A 21,082-nucleotide genomic window follows, 5' to 3' on the forward strand; every position below is an offset into this window, starting at 1 on the left:
AATGAGTTTGGGAGTGTTCCTCTCTCTGCTATATTTTGGAAGAGTTTGAGAAGGACAGGTATTAGCTCTTCTGTAAATGTTTGATAGAATTCACTTGTGAAGCCATCTCGTCCTGAGCTTTTGTTTGTTGGAAGATTTTTTTTTTTTTTTTTGCGGTATGCAGGCCTCTCACTGTTGTGGCCTCTCCCGTTGCGGTGCACAGGCTCCGGAAGTGCAGGCTCAGCAGCCATGGCTCACGGGCCTAGCCGCTTTGCAGCATGTGGGATCTTCCTGGACTGGGGCATGATCCCATGTCCCCTGCATCGGCAGGTGGACTCTCAACCACTGCGCCACCAGGGAAGCCTTTGTTGGAAGAGTTTTAATGACAGTTTCAATTTCAGTTCTTGTGATTGGTCTGTTTATATTTTCTATTTCTTCCTGGTTCAGTCTCAGAAGGTTGTGCTTTTCTAAGAATTTATCCATTTCTTCCAGGTTGTCTATTTTTTTGGCATATAGTTGCTTGTAGTAGTCTCTCATGAGCCTTTGTATTTCTTCAGTGCCAGTTGTTAATTCTTTTTCATTTCTAATTCTGTTGATTTGAGTCTTTTCCCTTTTTTCCTTGTGTCTGGCAAATGGTTTATCAGTTTTGTTTATCTTCTCTACGAACCAATGTTTAGTTCTGTTCATCTTTGCTATTGTTTCTTCATTTCTTTTTTATTTCTGATCTGATTTTTATTATTTCTTTCCTTCTGCTCACTTTCGTTTTTTTTTTGTTGTTGTTCTTCTTTCTCTAATTGCTTAGGGTGTAAGGTTAGGTTGTTTATTTGAAATGTTTCTTGTTTCTTGAGGTAGGATTGTATTGCTATAAACTTCCCTCTTAGAACCGCTTTTGCTGCATCCCATAGGTTTTGGTTCATCGTATTTTCATTGTCACTTGTTTCTAGGTATTTTTTGATTTCTTCAGTGATCTCTTGGTTATTAATACTGCATTCTCTAGCCTCCATGTGTTTGTATTTTTACAGTTTTTTTTCCTGTAATTGATATCTAGTCTCATAGCATTGTGGTCAGAAAAGATACTTGATACGATTTCAATTTTCTTAAATTTACCAAGGCTTGATTTGTGACCCAAGATATGATCTATCCTGGAGCATGTTCCATGAGCACTTGAGAAGAAAGTGTATTCTGTTGTTTTTGGATGGAATGTCCTCTAAATATCAATTAAGTCCATCTTGTTTAATGTATCATTTAAAGCTTGTGTTTCCTTATTTATTTTCATTTTGGATGAAATGTCCGTTGGTGAAAGTGGAGTGTTAAAGTCCCCTACTATGACTGTGTTACTGTTGATTTCCCCTTTTATGGTTGTTAGTATTTGCCTATGGATTGGTGTGCTCCTATGTTGGGTGCATAAATATTTACTATTGTTATATCTTCTTCTTGGATTGATCCCTTGATCATTATATAGTGTTCTTTGTCTCTTGTAATAGTCTTTGTTTTAAAGTCTCTGTTGTCTGATATGAGAATTGCTACTCCAGCTTTCTTTTGATTTCCGTTTGCATGGAATATCTTTTTCCATCCCCTCACTTTCAGTCTGTATGTGTCCCTAGGTCTGAAGTGGGTCTCTGATACACAGCATATATACAGGTCTTGTTTTGGTATCCATTCAGCCAGTGTATGTCTTTTGGGTGGAGCATTTAGTCCATTTACATTTAAGGTAATTATCAATATGTATGTTCCTATTACCATTTTCTTAATTGTTTTGGGTTTGCTTTTGTAGCTCTTTTCATTCTTTTCTGTTTCCTTTCTAGATAAGTTCCTCTTAGCTTTTGCTTGTCTGTAAAAGTTTTAATTTCTCCATTGAATGTGAATGATATCCTTGCTTGGTAGAGTAATCTTGGTTGTAGGTTTTTCCCTTTCATCACTGTAAATATTTCTGCTACTCCCTTCTGGCTTGCAGAGTTTCTGCTAAAAGATCAGGTGAAAAACTTTTGGGGATTCCCTTGTATGTTATTTGTCACTTTTCCCTTGCTGCTTTTAATGTCTTTTCTTTGTATTTAATTTTTGATATTTTCATTAATATGTGTCTTGGCATGTTTCTCCTTGGATTTATCCTGTATGGGACTCTCTGCATTTCCTGGACTTGATTGACTATTTTCTTTCCCATATTAGGGAAGTTTGCAACTATAATCTCTTTAAATATTTTCTCAATCCCTTTCTTTATCTCTTCTTTTTCTGGGACCCCTTATAATTTGTATGTTGTTGCATTTATTCTGTCCCAGATGTCTCTGAGACGTCCTCAATTCTTTTCATTCTTTTTTCTTTATTCTGTTCTGTGGTAGTTATTCCCACTATTTTATCTTCCCAGTCACTTATCCATTCTTCTGCCTTAGTTATTCTGCTATCCACTCCTTCTAGAGAATGTTTTATTTCATCTATTCTGTTGTTCATCATTGTTTGTTTGCTGTTTAGTTCTTCTAGGTCCTTGTTAAACCTTTCTCGTATTTTCTCCATTCTATTTCCAAGATTTTGGATCATCTTTATTATCATTACTCTGAATTCTTTTTCAGGTAGACTACCTATTTCTTCTTCATTTGTTTGGTGTGGTGGGTTTTTACTTTGCTCCTTCATCTGCTGTGTATTTTTTGTCTTCTCATTTTGCTTAACTTACTCAGTTCGGGGTCTCCTTTTCACAGGCTGCAGGGTTGCAGTTCCCATTGTTTTTGGTGTCTGCCCCCAGTGGGTAATGTTGGTTCAGCGGCTTGTGTAGGGTTACTGCTGGAGGGGACAAGTGCCTGTGTTCTTGTGGATAAGGCTGGATCTTGTCTTTCTGGTGGGCATGACTGCGTCCAGTGGTATGGGGTATCTGTGAACTTATTATGATTTCAGGCAGCCTCTCTGCTAATGGGTGGGGCTGTGTTCCTGTCTTGCTAATTGTTTGGCATGGGGTGTATAGCACTGGAGCTTGCTGGTCATTGAGTGGAGCTGGCTCCTAGATTTGAGATGGAGATCTCTGGGAGAGCTTTCGCCGACTGGTATTATGTGGGGCCGGGAGGTCTCTGGTGGTCCAATGTCCTGAACTCGGCTCTCCCACCTCAGAGGCTCAGACCTGATACCTGGCCAGAGCACCAAGACCCTTACATGTAAATAGGTTAAATTCTCCAATCCAAATTCACAGTGTGGCCGGCCTCCTGCGCTCTGTTCAGTCCTCCAGCTGGGCATTGTCTTCTGAGCCTGGTCGATATGGAGAGCCTGCTTTGGATCCAGGTCCAGCTGTGTTCCCAAGCATCTAGAAGAAGCAGCCATCACCCCCATCCTCCTCTATCCCCACTGCAACTCATCAGGATCCTCGAGACTCCATTCTCAAAAGGCACACATAAAATCTTACAGGCTCTGGGATGCAGGGCAAAAGCAGTAATGAATGGAGCCTGGGTGAGACCTATCTGCTGGTCTTGGAGAATCTCCCAGAGAGGGAGGGGATGATGGTAGCTCACCCTGGGGATATAGAGCATTCTTGGGAGCTCCTTCTACCATGTGGATAATGGTGCTGGTGGGCGCCATTGCAGAATCCTCCCACTAGTTCATTAGTACCAAGACCTGGACCCAACCAACTGTCTCTAAGTGCCAGTGGTGGGATGCCTCAGGCCAACCAACTTACTGGGTGAGGACAAGACCCACCCATCAGCTGACAGGCTTCCTGTGTCCAAAACCCCTCTAGACACATCTCTAGACACAGCTCTGCCCACAAGAGGGCCAAGACCCAGCTCCACCTATCAGGGGGCAGGCACCAGCCTGGTCCTCCAGGAAACCTGCACCAGCCTCTAGACTAGCCTCACCCACCAGGAGGCAAACACCCAATGCAAGAAAACCACAATTCTGCAACCTTTTGACCCAGCCCACCCACAGCAGGCCACACCATACTATGAGACCAGCCGGTCTCTGTCCCTGCCCTATAGCAGGCCAACACAAGCTTCAAGACACCTTGGATCCTATACCCAACTGCGTCAGGAACTGTTCCTCCCTCCAACCCCAATTGATCTGACACCAGCTCTGGGATCTCTGGGCCCTGCAGCAAGACTCTGGTACCCAAGTCTGCCTGCCAGTAGTCCAGCATTAACTCCAGGACCTGGGTTCACCCAGCAATGGGGGACAATAGCCCTGTCTTCTGAACCCTGACTCTGCCCACCAGTGAGCTAGCACTAGCCCCGGGGCCCCCTGGGGTTCTGCAGTCAGCTGCCTTGTGATCAGGCCCTGCTAACCAGCAGCTATCAGAGTCCACACAAGGCAGGGCCTGGCAATCAACCAGGTTAGAGGCCAACCAAGGCTATCAGACTGCTCACATAGTTAGCCTGCCACAACAGAAGGACCCATGCAGCCATCTTAGGGGGAACTCCTAGAGCATATAGCTTGGATGATGAGAGGGGAGTCTACTCCTGGGATGCATAATACATCTTCTACAGTAGGCGACTTCTCCAAAGTCAAGAAATGTAACTAACTACCCACACACATAAAAATATAAATAGCATTGTCTAAATACTTAGACAAAATGAGGTGGCAGAGGAACATGTTCCAGACAAAGGAACAAGATAAAACCCCAGAAGAACTAAGTGAAGTGGAGATAGACAATCTACCCAAGAAAAAGTTCAGGGTAATGATTGTAAAGATGATGAAAGTAGTTGGGAGAAGAATGGATACACAGAGTGAGAAGTTAGACGTTTTTAACAAAGAAATGGAAAATATAAAGAACAACCAAAGAGAGATGAAGAATACAATAACTATAACGAAAAATACACTAGAAGGAATCAAAAATAGAGAAAGTGATACAGAGAAATGGATCAGTGAGCTGGAAGACAGAGTAGTGGAAATCAGTGACACTGAACAGGAATAAAAAAGAATGAAGAGAAACAAGGCAGTTTAAGAAACCTCTGGGACAACACTAAGCACAGAAATATTCATCTTACAGTGGTCCCAGAAGGTGAAGAGCAAGAGAACAGGGCTCAGAACCTATTTGAAAACATAATAGCTGAAAAATTCTCTAACCCAGGAAAGGAAACAGTCACCCAAATTCAGAAAGCACAGAGTCCCAAACAGTATGAGCCCAAGGAGAAACACTCCAAGACACACTGTAATTAAAATTACAAAAATTAAAGATAAATAAAGAATATTAAAAGCAGCAGTAAAAGCAGCAACAAATAACATAACATACAAAGGAACATCCATAAGACAATCAGCTGATTTTTTAGCAGAAACTCTGCAGGCCAGAAGGGCCTGCAATATATTTCAGGTGGTGAAAGGGAAAACCAAGAATGAAGAATACTCTACCCAGTAAGGCTCTCATGCAGGTTTGATGGAGAGGTCAAAAGTTTTACAGACAAGCAAAAGGTAAATGAATTCAGCACCACTAAACTAGCTTTACAACAAATGTTAAAGAAACTTCTCTAGGTGAAAAAGAAAAGGCCACAACTAGAAACAAGAAAATTACCAAATGAAAAGCTCACCAGTAAAGGCAAACATACAGTAAAGGTAGGAAATCATCCACATACAAAGGTAGTAGGGAGGTTAAAAGATAAAAATAGTAAAATTATCTATATTCACAATAAGCAGTTAAGGGATACACAAAACAATTAGATATAAAATATGATATCAAAAATAGTAATCATCAGGGGAGAAGAATATAAATGTAGGGTTTTAAAGATGCATTTGAAATTAAGAGATCAGCAACTTAGAATAATCATATATATATGATTATATTTAATATCATACATATATTATATATAATCATATATATATGTGTATATATATAGAGAGAGAGAGAGAGAGAGAGAGAAACTGCTATATAAAGACCTCATGGTAACCACAAATCAAAAATCTACAATAGCTATGCACACAAAAAAGAAAAAGGAATCCAAATGTGCTACTAAAGATAGTCATTAAATGACAGTAGAAGGGAACAAGAGAAAAGGGGGAAAAAAGACCTAAAAAACAAACACCCCAAAACAAGGAACAAAATGGCAATAAGAACATATATATTGATAATTACCTTAAATGTAAATGGACTAAATGCTCCAGCCAAAGACACAGAGTGGCTTAATGGATATAAAAACAAGACCCATATACATGCTGCCTACAGGAGAACTCACTTCTGATCTAGAGACACACAGAGACTGAAAGTAAGAGGATAGAAAAATGTATCCTATGCAAATGGAAATCAAAAGAAAGCCAGAGTATCAATACTTATATCAGAAAAAATAGACTTTAAAATAAAGACTGTTACAAGGACAAAGAAGGACACTATATAACGATCAAGGAATCAATCTAAGAAGATATAACAATCATAAATATATATGCATCTAACAAAGGAGCACCTAAATATATAAAGCAAATATTAACATACATGAAAGGAGAAATAGAGAGTAACACAAGAATAGTAGAGGACTTTAATATCCCACTTATATCAATGGACAGATCATCTAGACAAAAAAATCAATAAGGGTACACTGGCATTAAATGACACATTAGACCTGATTGACTTAATTGATATATATATATATATATATATACACATATATATATATATATATATATATATATATGAAGAGAGAGAGAGAGAGAGAGAGCATTCCATCCCAAAGCAGCAGAATATATGTTCTTTTCAAGAGCACATGGAATATTCTCCAGGATAGATCACATGCTAGGCCACAAAACAAGCCTTGGTAAATTTAAGAAAATTGAAATTAGACCAAGCCACTTTTCAGACCACAATGCTATGAGACTAGAAATTAATAACAAGAATAAAAACTGCAAAAACCAGAAACATGTGGAGGCTAAACAATATAATATTAAACAACCAATGTATCAATGAAGAAACCAAAGAAGATTAAAAAATACCTAGAGACAAAAATGAAAACATAATGATCCAAAACCTATGGGATGCAGGAAAAGCAGTTCTAGAGGGAAGTTGAGAGCTATACAAGCTTATCTCAGAAAACAAGAAAAATCTCAAATTAACAATATAACCATACACGTAAAGGAACTAGAGAAAGAAGAACAAACAAAACCCAAAGTTCAAAGAAGGAAAGAAATCATTAAGTTTAGAGCAGAAATGAAAGAAATAGAGACTAAAAAAATAATAAAAAAAGATCAATGAAACTAAAACCTGTTCTTTGAAAAGATAAACAAAATTGAAAAACCTTTAGCCAGACTCATCAAGAAAAACAGGGACAGGGCACAAATCAATAAAATCAGATTGGAAAAAGAAGTTACAAACCTGAGAAAGGTTAAAAAAAAAAAAAGAAGTTACAATGGACACCACAGAAATATGAAGGATCATAAGAGACTACTATGGATAAATATATGACAATAAAATGGACAACCTAGAAGAAATGGACAAACTCTTAGAAAGGTACAATCTCCCAAGACTGAACCAGGAAGAAACACAGAATATGAATAGACCAATTACCAGTAATGAAATTGTATCAATAATTTAAAAACTCCCAGCAAATAAAAGGAAAAGTTCATAATTCTTTGTCATTTTCAGACTTGAAAACTTCCATGGCCTGCTTACATTACTGAAGACAACATAGTGCCAATGGTTGACCCTTCCAGAGTTCTACCTGGGTTCATGAGCTCTGTCAGGCTCACTCACAAAGAATGTGTGTTCCTCCCATCACAGGGGCAGCATGTCAGGCAGAAATCTAATGGGTATCCAGAGATATTTAGCTACCTTTCAAGGAGAACTCTTTTCATTCTTATGATAAGATTAGAAAAATAAAGGGATAGACTCTGAATTTTGTTTCTCAGCAATACCACATACAGAAGTCACAAATGAAATTGTGATTTTTAACTTCAACTCCTAGATTGATTTTATTATCAAAGAAATGTCAGAATCATTCACCTAAAAAATCTATGAACTACACTGAACAAAAACTTTGTATAGAGGAGTACTGGATATGTTTTTGGATGAGGAAAGGGATATATGGGCTAAGGATTTTGATTTTTCTTCTAAGAGCCATTGGAAGTTATTTAAGGGTTAAGGTGGAGCTGTAGCCATAGGTGTGAGAACAGTGGTGATCTCAGCAGTTTGGCTTTTTATAAAAATGATGTTGGCCCAAATGTAGGGAATGGTATAGGATAAAATGTTAGAAAATACACATAGAATATTAAAAGGTTATGTCAGTATTCCAGGTAGGAGATCCAGTTTTCCTGAACTTGGAGAGAAGTGGATGGTTTCAACAGACATTGAAGAGATACAAGCTGTGGATTTGATAATGATTTTGACATGGATTTGAGAGATTACTCTCAGGTTTGTTTCTTTAAAAATGGGTAGGTGATAATGCCATTATTTGAGAATGGGAGGGCTGGATGAGGTCCATGTTGAGTGATAGGTTTCAAATGACTCTAAATTTGGATTTGGATATGTTGAGGTTGATGGGTCTTTGAGATGTTTGAAGAAATTATCAGGTCACTGGAATGTGGCAACATCAAGAGTGACAAGTTAGAGGAAATTAATATGTCCTAAAAACTACTCAGAGGCAGTTTATCAAGTTGCCTGCACAGTAAACTCTAATGACACAAAGTGTGTTTCTAATTGTTACACTTGGGTATGTCTGGGGTGATTTGCTTGCTGATTGGTTCATAATGCCCAGTAGAATGACTTTGCCTTCATCCTACAGGGAATTCATTGGTAACTTTCATTGAGGGAATTCCAGGATTCTTTTAACTTTTTCATGGATAGATTTGAAAGAGTACAAATAAAGATGTCCCTGCAACTGAAGCTTCCAAGGAGAAGCTTTACACAACATTGCTTCATTCTACACCTTCCGCTTTTCTTCCTTTAAGGATTGTAAGAAGAGATGCAGCCATACATGTGAAAACAGTGCTGGCCTAATCAGTTTGGCAATTGGTAAAAATTACTCTGGCCCTAATGTAGAGCACTGTAGAGGGAAATATACATTTTTTTCATTACTTTCTATGAAAAATCATCATCTTTCCTTCAAGAAAACAACCATTTTCTCATTCTCCCCAAGACTTAACAGAAACTGAGTGAGGACACCGGGATCTGTCTAATTTTAATTATTTGCAGTTTTTCAGTTTGCCTGTCTGATAATGAAATATCCAGGTAAGCATAAAAAATCCTGGCAATCCTATGGGATTTTCTGTTTCTCTTCAGGACAATTTCATATGCCTGTCATAAATACTAAATGTTTTACTGTTAAGGAAACAAGCATAATAAGATTTATTTTTAACAGTAAACTTGGAATAATAGAAGAGTAAAACAAATGGGAAAATGATAATGACTCAAAAATTTCAGAGATTATTTCATAATCTATAGAGAATTTTCTTGTCAGGGTATGGACAACTAAACTGTGCTGTTCAAACTTCTTTAAGTTATTCATGGATGAGATAAAATCACTAATTCCAAATGGATGAGGATATCAGTCTATCTATCTAGCTAGCTATCATCTATATCTTAGGGTGAAAGATCTAAAATTCATAATAGCTCTTGACCTAATTATGAAATCTAGAAATATCTATTATAGGTTGAGAGTTGGCAAGAAAGCTAAATAGGTTTAGTCAGGACAAAATGTCCACTTTGGAAACTAAATGATCTGTACTCACTGTCCATAAAGCCAGTTTTCAGCAGAGACATATCAGTCAATCTTCTTGCTACTGGTATTGTGTTTCCAGGTTTCCTTGCAGGTATATAGTTTAAAAAATATATTCTTTTTTTTAAATTTTTTTAAAATAAAAGATATATTCTTAAAGCTATTTTTTCTCTTGTTCTAATCTCAGTGAAGACAGAAAATAAAAACTAAGACTTATTTTAAGGTTAAACTAATACAATTTTGGAAAATAGGTAAATTTTTGTATGTATTTTAATCAACAAAAAGTGCATGTATAAAATTGTGTTATTCATTTTATTTTGAGAAATAGCTGAATTTACACACTAAATTATAGGTGGATTTTCCCCTTCTAGGTAATCTAAGAATCTCTATGTTCACCTCCAAATATCTTAGGATCTCTTCTTTTGGATTTACTTTTAGACAAAATTTACATGTCACAGAAGAAATTCAAATTATTAAAAGATTACATCAAATATTTCATTTGCATCATTGACAAAAATTATTAAACATTTATCAATATATCCAAAAAGAAATGTACTTAGTTATAAAAGCAAACAAAAAACTTACTGTACTTGTACACCTAACTTTATTCATTTACAAAATACCTTTTGAGTATTCCAAAAAAAAAAGAGAAAGAAATCACTCTTAATGGTTGAAGTCAGATATCACTGAAAATATTCAAAAGCATATCCACATAATCCAAAAAATTACTAAACTGAAGATATAATTTTACAAAAAAATTTTACTTGTAATGAATTCCTATTTTTTAATTAAAAATTTTATTGCTACCTACTAAATACAATAATAACATTTTTGTTGTTTCTCTTTTTCTCATCTTCACTATTAACAGGCTTATGACTATCAGTAAAACTATCTTTGTACATATATTAATATATATAATTGTATAAATAGGATGATAACATATATTGTGTTTTTATCACAAACACTCTTTTGGGGGGAATGCTTATCTCTCTCCTCCTCTCCTTTATTTTCTCACGTACACGAAGATCATAAATATTAACACCCTGGAGTCTATCGATTCACACAGTCTTTTTTTTTTTTTTTTTTTGCGGTACGCGGGCCTCTCACTGTTGTGGCCTCTCCCGTTGCGGAGCACAGGCTCCGGACGCGCAGGCCCAGCGGCCATGGCTCACGGGCCCAGCCGCTCCACGGCATGTGGGATCTTCCCGGACCAGGGAACGAACCCATGTCCCCTGCGTCAGCAGGTGGACTCTCAACCACTGCGCCACCAGGGAAGCCCCCACACAGTCTTTATGTTCAGATGGTTATATACAAATATATATGTGTGCATGTGTTCGAAGACAGAGAGTGAGCATTTTAAGATTTTTTCTGTTTAATGTGATCATCTCATATATAGTTCTCTATATCTTACTATTCTCACTTCCTTATTAATTGTGAAGTTTTCCTTCAGTCAACTGGTGGGTCAATAACTCATTTTGAAATGACTGACATAATGTTGATTAATATAATTACACCAGGATTTGTTCAACCATTGCTTCATCCTGATTGGTTTTCATATTATTTCCAGTCTTTTGCCACCATGAACAATGCTGCAGTAGACTTTTCTTCCTATGAAATGATATGCTATTGCTATAGAATGGGTTGCAGACATGGATTGCTGGGTTGAAGAGTATGTGTATTTTATTTTTAAGAGACTGCCAAATTGTTTTTAAAAAGCTTAATTTATATTCTCACCAGTAAATGTGAGAGTGGCCATGTCCAAATTTCATTAAGCAATAAATTTTGCTAATCTGAGGAGTGAAAAGTGATGTCTTACTGCTATTTTATTTGCACATCTTGAGTATTGAAGGAGAGCAAGTTTTCCTACATTTTTTGAATATATGTTGACATATTTTTCTGTGACTCACCCATTCAATTCCATTTTCATTTTTCTATTGAATTATTTGACTTTTCTTATCAATTTGTAATACTTTTTGTATGTGATAGGTACTGATATTTCATCTTAATTTATTATACATATTTCTTCCAAAATTTTATTAATCTTTTACCTTATTATAGATTTGATATGTACTCAATTTTCATGAAGTAGTAGATTAAATATACCTATATATTTCTTTATAATTTATGGGTTTCTTACATTAGTCAAAAAATTTGTAATATATTTAAATTATATTTATTTTATGACTTCTCTCAGAGTGTTTAATTGTTTATTTTTGTTTTGTTATTTTTTTTTAACTTTTAAGTCCTTTATCTGGCAGCAGCTTTAAAACAGGCGTAAGAAAGGGAGTCATTCTTACTTTTTTCCTGATAGATAGGCAAATATAGTCATACTATTTATTGAATAAATCATCATTTTTCTCAATTGAAAAATCACCCATGTAATATATTAAATTCCAATATATACTTGAATCTGCTTTGGAGTCTTTGTTTTGTTTTACTATTATACTTTCCTACTTCCATGCCATATCATATTCTATATCTGTTCTTAATTTGAAGGGAGATGCTGTATTATTTAGAATGTGTGCTATTAGTTTTGATAACTATTCTTTAGCTTATTTAAATAGCTAGATTCTATACCTATTTTTAAAGATTTTTATATTAGAAGATGATTATTAAATTACAATCAATCTTTCCAAATTACAAAATAAGCTCACTTCTTTTATACAAGTCATGAAATCATTACTATATGTATATATATTTTTATATTTTTCCCCCTAGTTTATGGGACCAGTTTCCCAAATACTTATTGTTTGTAAAGAATATTTACTCAAGAATAAAAGGTAAATGTCCTGATTAGAGGGGATACATAAACAAGGAAGATATATTTTTTTCAAATAAAATGTGATTATTCTCATTATCTTTCATTACTGTGTTCTTCACCTACCCTTTTACTGCAGTGATAGACTGAGTGAATATAATGGTGGCAAACAAGACACTGGTGACTGAGTTTGTTCTCACTGGACTTACAGATCTTCCAAGGCTGCAGGTCCCCCTGTTCCTGGTGTTCTTGGTGATCTATCTCACCACGATGGTGGGCAACCTTCGACTGGTTTTTCTCATCTGGAAGGACCCCCATCTTCACACACCCATGTACTTATTTCTGGGCAGTTTAGCCTTTGCAGATGCTGGTTCTTCATCCTCTGTGACTCCCAAAATGCTAATGAATTTCTTATCTATGAATCATATGATATCCCTGTTTGAGTGCATCTCCCAATTTTATATTTTTGCTTCCAGTGCAAACACAGAATGTTTCCTCCTGGTGGTGATGGCCTATGACCGCTATGTGGCCATATGCAACCCCTTGCTTTATCCAGTGGTGATGTCCAATATCTTCTGCACTCAATTATTAGGTGTCTCTTATATTATTGGGTTTCTTCATCCCCTGATGCATGTGGGTTTGTTATTTAGATTAACTTTCTGCAAGTCCAATGTAATGCATTATTTCTACTGTGAAATTTTACAATTATTTAAGATTTCCTGTAGTGATCCTAGAATTAATATGCCCCTGATTTTCACATTTTCAGTTTTTATACAGTCTTTCACTTTTATGAGTATCATTATCTCTTACTGCTATGTCTTCTTTGCCATCCGGAAAATGAAGTCTGAAAAGGGCAGGAGCAAAGCCTTCTACATGTGCAGTGCCCACCTGCTCTCTGTTTCCTTGTTCTATGTCACTCTCTTCTTCATGTATGTGCACCCTGGGCCTGGACCAGCTGAAAATCAGGGTAAACTATATTCTTTATTTTATACAATTCTAATTCCTCTGCGAAATCCTTTTATTTATAGTCTGAGGAACAAAGAGGTTATAGGTGCCTTGAGGAGAATAATGAATAAATAAACAGTTCTTAGGCAAAATTCAAATTTGTTCTTCTCAAACTTTGCAAAATACAAGGGGTCTGTAGTTGTGCAAGTAAGCCTTGGCTTTATAATTTTAAGAGGAGGCATGCCTAGGGTAGTTTCTGAGTACTGTCTGATAAAAGTCAACTTCAATGGATATTTGTTTCAATGGCAGGAGGTCTTCATACCACAGAAAACTGCATTTTTTTTTAACATCTTTATTGGGGTAAAATTGCTTTACAATGGTGTGTTAGTTTCTGCTTTATAACAAAGTGAGTCAGTTATACATATACATATGTTCCCATATCTCTTCCCTCTTGCGTCTCCCTCCCTCCCACCCTCCCTATCCCACCCCTCCAGGCGGTCACAAAGCACCGAGCCGATATCCCTGTGCCATGCGGCTGCTTCCCACTAGCTATCTACCTTACGTTTGTTAGTGTATACATGTCCATGCCTCTCTCTCGCCCTGTCACAGCTCACCCTTCCCCCTCCCCATATCCTCAAGTCCATTCTCCAGTAGGTCTGTGTCTTTATTCCTGTCTTACCCCTAGGTTCTGCATGACATATTTTTTTCCTTAAATTCCATATATATGTGTTAGCATACGGTATTTGTCTTTTTCTTTCTGACTTACTTCACTCTGTATGACAGACTCTAGGTCTATCCACCTCATTACAAATAGCTCAATTTTGTTTCTTTTTATGGCTGAGTAATATTCCATTGTATATATGTGCCACATCTTCTTTATCCATTCATCCCATGATGGGCACTTAGGTTGTTTCCATCTCCAGGCTATCGTAAATAGAGCTGCAATGAACATTTTGGTACATGACTCTTTTCGGATTTTGGTTTTCTCAGGGTATATGCCCAGTAGTGGGATTGCTGGGTCATATGGTAGTTCTATTTGTAGTTTTTTAAGGAACCTCCATACTGTTCTCCATAGTGGCTGAACCAATTCACATTCCCACCAGCAGTGCAAGAGTGTTCCCTTTTCTCCACACCCTCTCCAGCATTTATTGTTTCTAGATTTTTTGATGATGCCATTCTGACCGGTGTGAGATGATATCTCATTGTAGTTTTGATTTGCATTTCTCTAATGATTAATGATGTTGAGCATTCTTTCATGTGTTTGTTGGCAGTCTGTATATCTTCTTTGGAAAAATGTCTATTTAGGTCTTCTGCCCATTTTTGGATTGGGTTGTTATTTTTTTGTTATTGAGCTGCATGAGCTGCTTGTAAATTTTGGAGATTAATCCTTTGTCAGTTGCTTCATTTGCAAATATTTTCTCCCATTCTGACGGTTGTCTTTTGGTCTTGTTTATGGTTTCCTTTGCTGTGCAAAAGCTTTGAAGTTTCATTAGGTCCCATTTGTTTAGTTTTGTTTTTATTTCCATTTCTCTAGGAGGTGGGTCAAAAAGAATCTTGCTGTGACTTATGTCATAGAGTGTTCTGCCTATGTTTTCCTCTAAGAGTTTGATAGTTTCTGGCCTTACATTTAGGTCTTTAATCCATTTTGAGCTTATTTTTGTGTATGGTGTTAGGGAGTGATCTAATCTCATACTTTTACATGTACCTGTCCAGTTTTCCCAGCACCACTTTTTGAAGAGACTGCCCTTTCTCCACTGTATATTCCTGCCTCCTTTATCAAAGATAAGGTGTCCATATGTACGTGGGTTTATCTCTGGGCTTTCTATCCTGTTCCATTGATCTATATTTCTCCTTTTGTGCCAGTATCATACTGTCTTGATTACTGTAGCTTTGTAGTATAGTCTGAAGTCAGGGAGCCTGATTCCTCCAGCTCTGTTTTTTGTTCTCAAGATTGCTTTGGCTATTCGGGGTCAAATTGTGAAATTTTTTGTTCTAGTTCTGTGAAAAATGCCAGTGGTAGCTTGATAGGGATTGCATTGAATCTATAGATTGCTTTGGGTAGTAGAGTCATTTTCACAATGTTGATTCTTCCAATCCAAGAACATGGTATATCTCTCCATCTATTTGTTTCATCTTTAATTTCTTTCATCAGTGTCTTATAATTTTCTGCATACAGGTCTTTTGTCTCCTTAAGTAGGTTTATTCCTAGATATTTTATTCTTTCAGAAAACTGAATTTTTAATGAAAAATAGAACAGCCTTTTTAAAACAAAGGATTTAGAATTTTCAATGTTTGACTCTGTAAATTCCTTCTAAATTGATATAGTAGTTTGTAATTTTGCTGTGGCAGACATTTGCATGTTTCTTTGTTTGAGTTTGGTGTGACTGAGTGAAGATAATTGTCTACAGCTTGCATATCAAAACTCTTGCTGCTTCTCAACTGTTCAGAGACTCAGATGAAGTGACTTCTTGGAGGAGATTGTCCGTAAAGAGGAAAATTTCTTTGTAATAAAGAAAATGTTTAAAAAGCACAGAATATAAGAGACTGGTGGATTTTACTGGAGAATAATGGAAGCTGGGATAAAATAAAAAGTGAACTACTGAACATGGCTCAAATATATGCAAGTACATAGTGCATTTTATCAGGAAAATTATAGGTAATAGTGGTATTCAAGACTTTGCAGATATTAAAAGATTTCAGAATATATTTCCTCAGATATTAGCAGTCTACTGTATTAATCTTTACAATGTTTAATAAGGCAGAAACATAACTTTACATAATTTTCACGCTTCTTATAATCTCTTGCATGTTTACTATTTAAGTAAAAATAATTTATTTCTGCAATTACATGATGCAACACTTCTTCTTAATTCGGGTAAGTGCCAGTATGGAATGGTTCTCATTTCTGAAGTGATTGTAAAAACTTACAATGTAATATTTATTGTTCTTTCATTGACTGCTCTGTACGGAACATGTAGTGACTTTCTCTGTTGGCCATCTCCTAAATTTAAAGGAATTCTAAGGTAGAAAATGTAAAATTAGTTTGAATTTATATCATCATTGGCTACCTACTGCTGTTGCAAAATCCTTAGGTGACGACCTGATACTGCTGATCAGTAAGGAAGAATTAAAAGGAAGAATTACATAAAGAGAAAACCTGATGTATAGACACAACAGGTATGCAAGGTAGGAGGATGCAAGGCTGAGAACTGAAGCCAGAAATGCAGCTCCACTGCCCTGTCTTAGACTATCTTCAGGGCACAGAGAGTACGTGAACTTAAAATGATTATATAAATGTAATCGGCCATCTAAACAGGCAGTAACAAGAGGAATGAACACATTGAAGCCAAGTGAATTTAAAAATTCTACAAATCAAATTAGTTCTGGGAGAAAACTGTCCTTGTTGTATAAGTGGAAGAATTTAATAGGGGCATCTTTGGTGCTGATAGAGATCAAATTATCTAATCCATCCATGCTTCAGCAAGGTGTCCTGTCCTCTCTTCAACCAGATAGGGAGAAAGGGTTTAGATTTGTGAAAAAGAACACTGTTATTTCAAAGCACAAGTGCTGTAAAGCCATATAATATTCAAACTCATTAGAAAAATCTCATATATAGAAGAATTTCTTTTTTGAGAGTATTTTTGGAGAGAAATGACCACTGGAGGGAGTCTATTGTGTATTTACATCCTCTAAACTGGTGATTCTAGAATTAACAAGTTAGGCTCACTCATTCTAAAATATAGCTCATCAAGCCATTTCCTAGAAACAAAGGAAATCTTGGATTCCTAAGCTAAATAATCTGCAATGGATAGCACTGATACTATAACAACCACAAAAGGACTATGCTCCTGGCAAACAGTCCCAGATTTCAGGGTAAAGAGAGGATCTCTAAACTTCTAGATAGAGAGACTGGGTTACTAACAAAGTAAAGGTAAGTACAGTAATATTTGATTTCCCATTTGTTGCACTGAAAGTACAGAGACAATGGAACATTTATAAATTACTCAGAGAAAAATGGGTTCCATGAATAGTGTTATAACAAAGTGTGTACAGAGGAATTTTGAATGGCCTTGCAAACTGTGTGCACTGCTTAACTCAGGGGCACTATTCACAACACAATATTGTATTGCTGGCTGCCCTGTGTACTAGACACCATAAGCAATGACCCAATGGATGATGATGATGTGACTGGGAAGAGTATTTGCTTAGATTTTTAAAGACTACAAAACAAATTAAATAACATTCCATCACTATTTTAGGGGAGTTTTGGCAACTATCAGAGGAAACTTTATTCCAATTAAAAGGCCCTAATGTTAAGTGTTACATAGTATAAATTGTATGCCATGACTCACTGTGAAACACTGTTTTCCACTTTTCTAATACTGTAAGAGCAATTTTCATCATTTCTTTTGTTATATGTGGACAAACCTAAATTTAAGGTTTTTGAGAATGGGTTGCTTGAGAGATAGTCTGACTCACTATAATAGCTAGTGTTGAATGACTCATTCAATGTGAGTCACAGATCACACTGTCCATTGATTCCGATATATTCCCTGTTACAGATACTGTTGGTGCCTGCCCATGTCTTTTCTAACTATACATCTTCATCTGAGGGCTTTCTCTGATGGCCAGAGGCATTTAAGGCAGATTGGAGGAACTGGGAAATGACTACTGTTCATAGACTCTCCCCCAGACCATTTATCAACCAATGATTGGCAGGAGTTGGTGAATAAATACCCCAGATCCTTCGCCCTTTGGCTGAAATAAATTTGACATTCATGCTCTATACTGGCTCATGGTGTTTCCAAAAATGATTAAGCTTGATTGCCCACAGTTGTAACTTGTTTGGTAAATTACCCTTTATCGGCTGCATTCCCTTTCCTGTCTCACTACATCACTTTCTCACTCATCAACTATTCACAAATAAATTACTGCACTCAAACAATGTCTCAGTCTGTGGCAGAACACAAACTAAGATACCTACCCCTTTTCCCCTAAGGTAGAATTTAATGCTTTATATAGAAACCAGGCATACATGTACTATACTATTTCATATGAAGCGATTATTACTTTACAGAAATCTCAATGGTTGGCGGTCCTCTCACTACTTTGGATATGCCCCATCTATCCAGATGTTATTCAGATCTAAGCAGAATCTTAGAGTGATTTTTCCTTTTACCTCATACCTTTAAGAGTCTGACCCCCACCACATACATATACAATACACTCTACCAAAGTTTATAGTCAATGTCCATTTTAACTTGGTATCTGAAATATACACTTCACCTAATAAAAAGAATTTAAAGTTTTTATAATTCCGGATATTTCATTTGTCCTTTAAGTACGATTTACTTCCATTTTTATTGTCCTACACATGAAGACCAGACTTCAGATAAAACTTGTGAGACAAACAAACAACAACAACAAAAAAAAAAAAAACAAGAAAGAGACAACCCAATGTCAAAAGGCAAAACAATCAAAAGAACAAGTGTCAGATATGACTCAGAAGTTGGGATTATCAGTCAGGAAATTTAAAATGATCATGAGTAATATGTTAAAGTTTCCATGCATGATCAGATTTAGAGAGAATTTAGAGCTAGACGGATAGAAAGTGTTTTTTAAAAGTCAAGTGCAAATGGTAGAAATAATTTTTTAAAAACATGAGAACAAACATAAAGGATGCCTTTGGTGAGCTCATCAGTAAATTAGACACAGTAGAGGAAACAACAGTGATGTTGAATATAGGTCAATAGATATCAAAATTAAACACAAAGAAAGAAAAGAGTAAAAAAAAACCCAGAATATTCAAGTACTGTGAAGGACTATCAAGTTATCTAACTTATGTGTAACTGGAAACTTAGAGGAAAAGAATGAGAGTTGGGCAGAAGGAATATTTGGAAAACATAATGGTCAAGAATTTTTCAAAGATAATGAAAGTCATCAAACGAAAGAATCAAGAAACATAGAACCTGAGGCAGAATAAACAAAACAAACAGAAACCAAATCATAAGAAAATAAAAACACAAAAACACCTGGACACGTTATATTGAAGTGGCTAAAAACCAAAGATAGAGAAAAGTTTGAAGGTAGTGAGAAGGGAGGGAAAAGTACACAGCCAGAAGATAACTGAGTAACTGAGTGACATATTTCAAACTGTGGGGGAAAGAGACCTGCCAACTCAGAATTTTACCTAACAAAAAATAACTTCCAAAAATTAATGTGGTCCAGGTCCCCAGCTTGGGGGACTTTCTTCCTCACTGCAGGATACCTATTTGCTTTTGAATTTTGCCTTTTTACTTCCACAGATGTAGGGGTAGGTGTAGGTGATGGGTCAGGAAGGTTGGAGCTGGGCTGGGTTGACCTTCTCACCTGGCTGGGCTTCCAGCACCCCGCTTCTGTGTCTCCTCCAATATGGTCCAGGAATTGGGCAGGGGTTGGAGAGTAGCTGAAGTTTTTGGGGTACTCAGTTCTATGTGAGTTCTGCAGAGGGATGGCATAATGGGTCCTTTAGGTTGGAATGGGGCTGGATCCTCAAGGCTGCTGGAAACTTCTCAGCCTGAAGTCTAGTCTGGGGCCAGGATTGAGAGCAACTCTGAAGGGGTCTCCCCCAAGCCTTGTGCTGTCTTCCTGGTGGCATGAAGCAGGACAAGGTGAAGCTGCAGCAAAACCTGGAAGGGTCTCAGGACATCAGGACTTTACAGGAGCTCCAAAGCAGAAGAGGATCACCCAGTGGGAAAGTATTTAGCCAAAGCAGCAGCTGCTGTTTTGAGACTCTGCAGCTCAGTGTCAGGAATGTGTGTAAGCTGTGTCCCCTGCTGCAGAAATAGGTGGAGGAAGCTGACAACAAGGAGAATCTTCAGGGGAAAGGCAAAGAGGAGTCCCTCCTGCAGCAGGCTCGAAAGGGAGAGCAGATAAGCACTGAGAACTAAGTAGCTTGGCATCAACAAGCACATAGTCTGAGTGTGGCTCTGTACCTGGTACCAGAAGGGCAGTCAATCAAGCAGGAACTACTCCCAATGAGAGTATTTTGAGGCTGCTGAGTCTCCTTTCATGGGGTCACCAGTGTGCTTTTCTCTGGCACCAGGACCCATTTCAGTAGCCTAGACTATGGGGGCTCTCACTTCACTATTCTGTACTCCTTGGTCCCTTTGACCTTTGAGGGTGAAGTGTTCCCTTTTGTCCAGCTCACCACTCTGGGTTTTCTCATGCATTCCAACTGAGATGCCTGCTTTTCTCTGAGGGGTGGGGGCAGGAGTGAGGGATGAGGAAAGCAGGAGAAACTGGGGAAACAGGACCCTGAGATTTGTGCCAGGGCTTTTGGAGTTAGGTTTTTCATTCAATAAATAGGAAACATTCAATTAATTGGGAATATGAAGAACGGGGGCAGGGAGTTTTGAGGGAAATAGTCAGAAGGAAGGTAATATTCATTGATGTTCTTGATTTTAAACACAATGTCAGTCATCACTTTGTTTTTAAATAAAGAAGCCTGGGACACAGTGGAAAAAAAAAGTGTAAAATAAAAACTTTTAAGACAAGAACCAAAAAAAAAAAAAATCATTACCCAAAGTGCTAGAGGAAAAAAAAATTATGAAAGGAAGTTCTTCAGGAAGAAGGAATATGATATCAAAGAGAAACTTGGTGCTACACAAACAAACATCTCTGAAAATAGTTAAAAATTAAGGTTCATATAAAAAGGATCTTTCTTCTTATGAATTAATCTAAGAGGTAACTGAATGCCAAAAGAGTAGCAATATATCATACCTTTACAGATAAAAGTAAAATATATGATAATATAGCAGAA

The 21,082-nt window shown here is 36.9% G+C and overlaps 2 protein-coding genes and 1 pseudogene across 2 annotated transcripts in view; 2 read left to right on the top strand and 1 right to left on the bottom strand.

The window, feature by feature from the left end:
• GABRR3 (gamma-aminobutyric acid type A receptor rho3 subunit) overlaps nucleotides 1–3,534 on the bottom strand; it is a 106,838-nt gene extending 103,304 nt beyond the window's left edge. Inside the window, exon 1 of the mRNA XM_029213698.1 lies at nucleotides 3,468–3,534. Within this exon, the coding sequence (XP_029069531.1) occupies nucleotides 3,468–3,534 (67 nt within the window). The remainder of the gene's footprint in view (nucleotides 1–3,467) is intronic.
• An 8,958-nt stretch (nucleotides 3,535–12,492) lies between these two features.
• LOC114891175 (olfactory receptor 5AC1) lies at nucleotides 12,493–13,416 on the top strand. The gene has a single exon (XM_029215311.1). It carries the CDS (start codon nucleotides 12,496–12,498, stop codon nucleotides 13,414–13,416), a length of 921 nt encoding a protein of 306 aa, XP_029071144.1. The 5' UTR covers nucleotides 12,493–12,495.
• Nucleotides 13,417–16,132: 2,716 nt separating this feature from the next.
• Nucleotides 16,133–20,501, top strand: LOC114890248 (annotated as a pseudogene).
• Nucleotides 20,502–21,082: the final 581 nt, after the last annotated feature.

Source organism: Monodon monoceros, unplaced genomic scaffold (assembly GCF_005190385.1).
Source record: "Monodon monoceros isolate NGI ecotype Baffin Bay Population unplaced genomic scaffold, NGI_Narwhal_1 Super_Scaffold_11, whole genome shotgun sequence".
NCBI lineage: Eukaryota > Metazoa > Chordata > Mammalia > Artiodactyla > Monodontidae > Monodon > Monodon monoceros.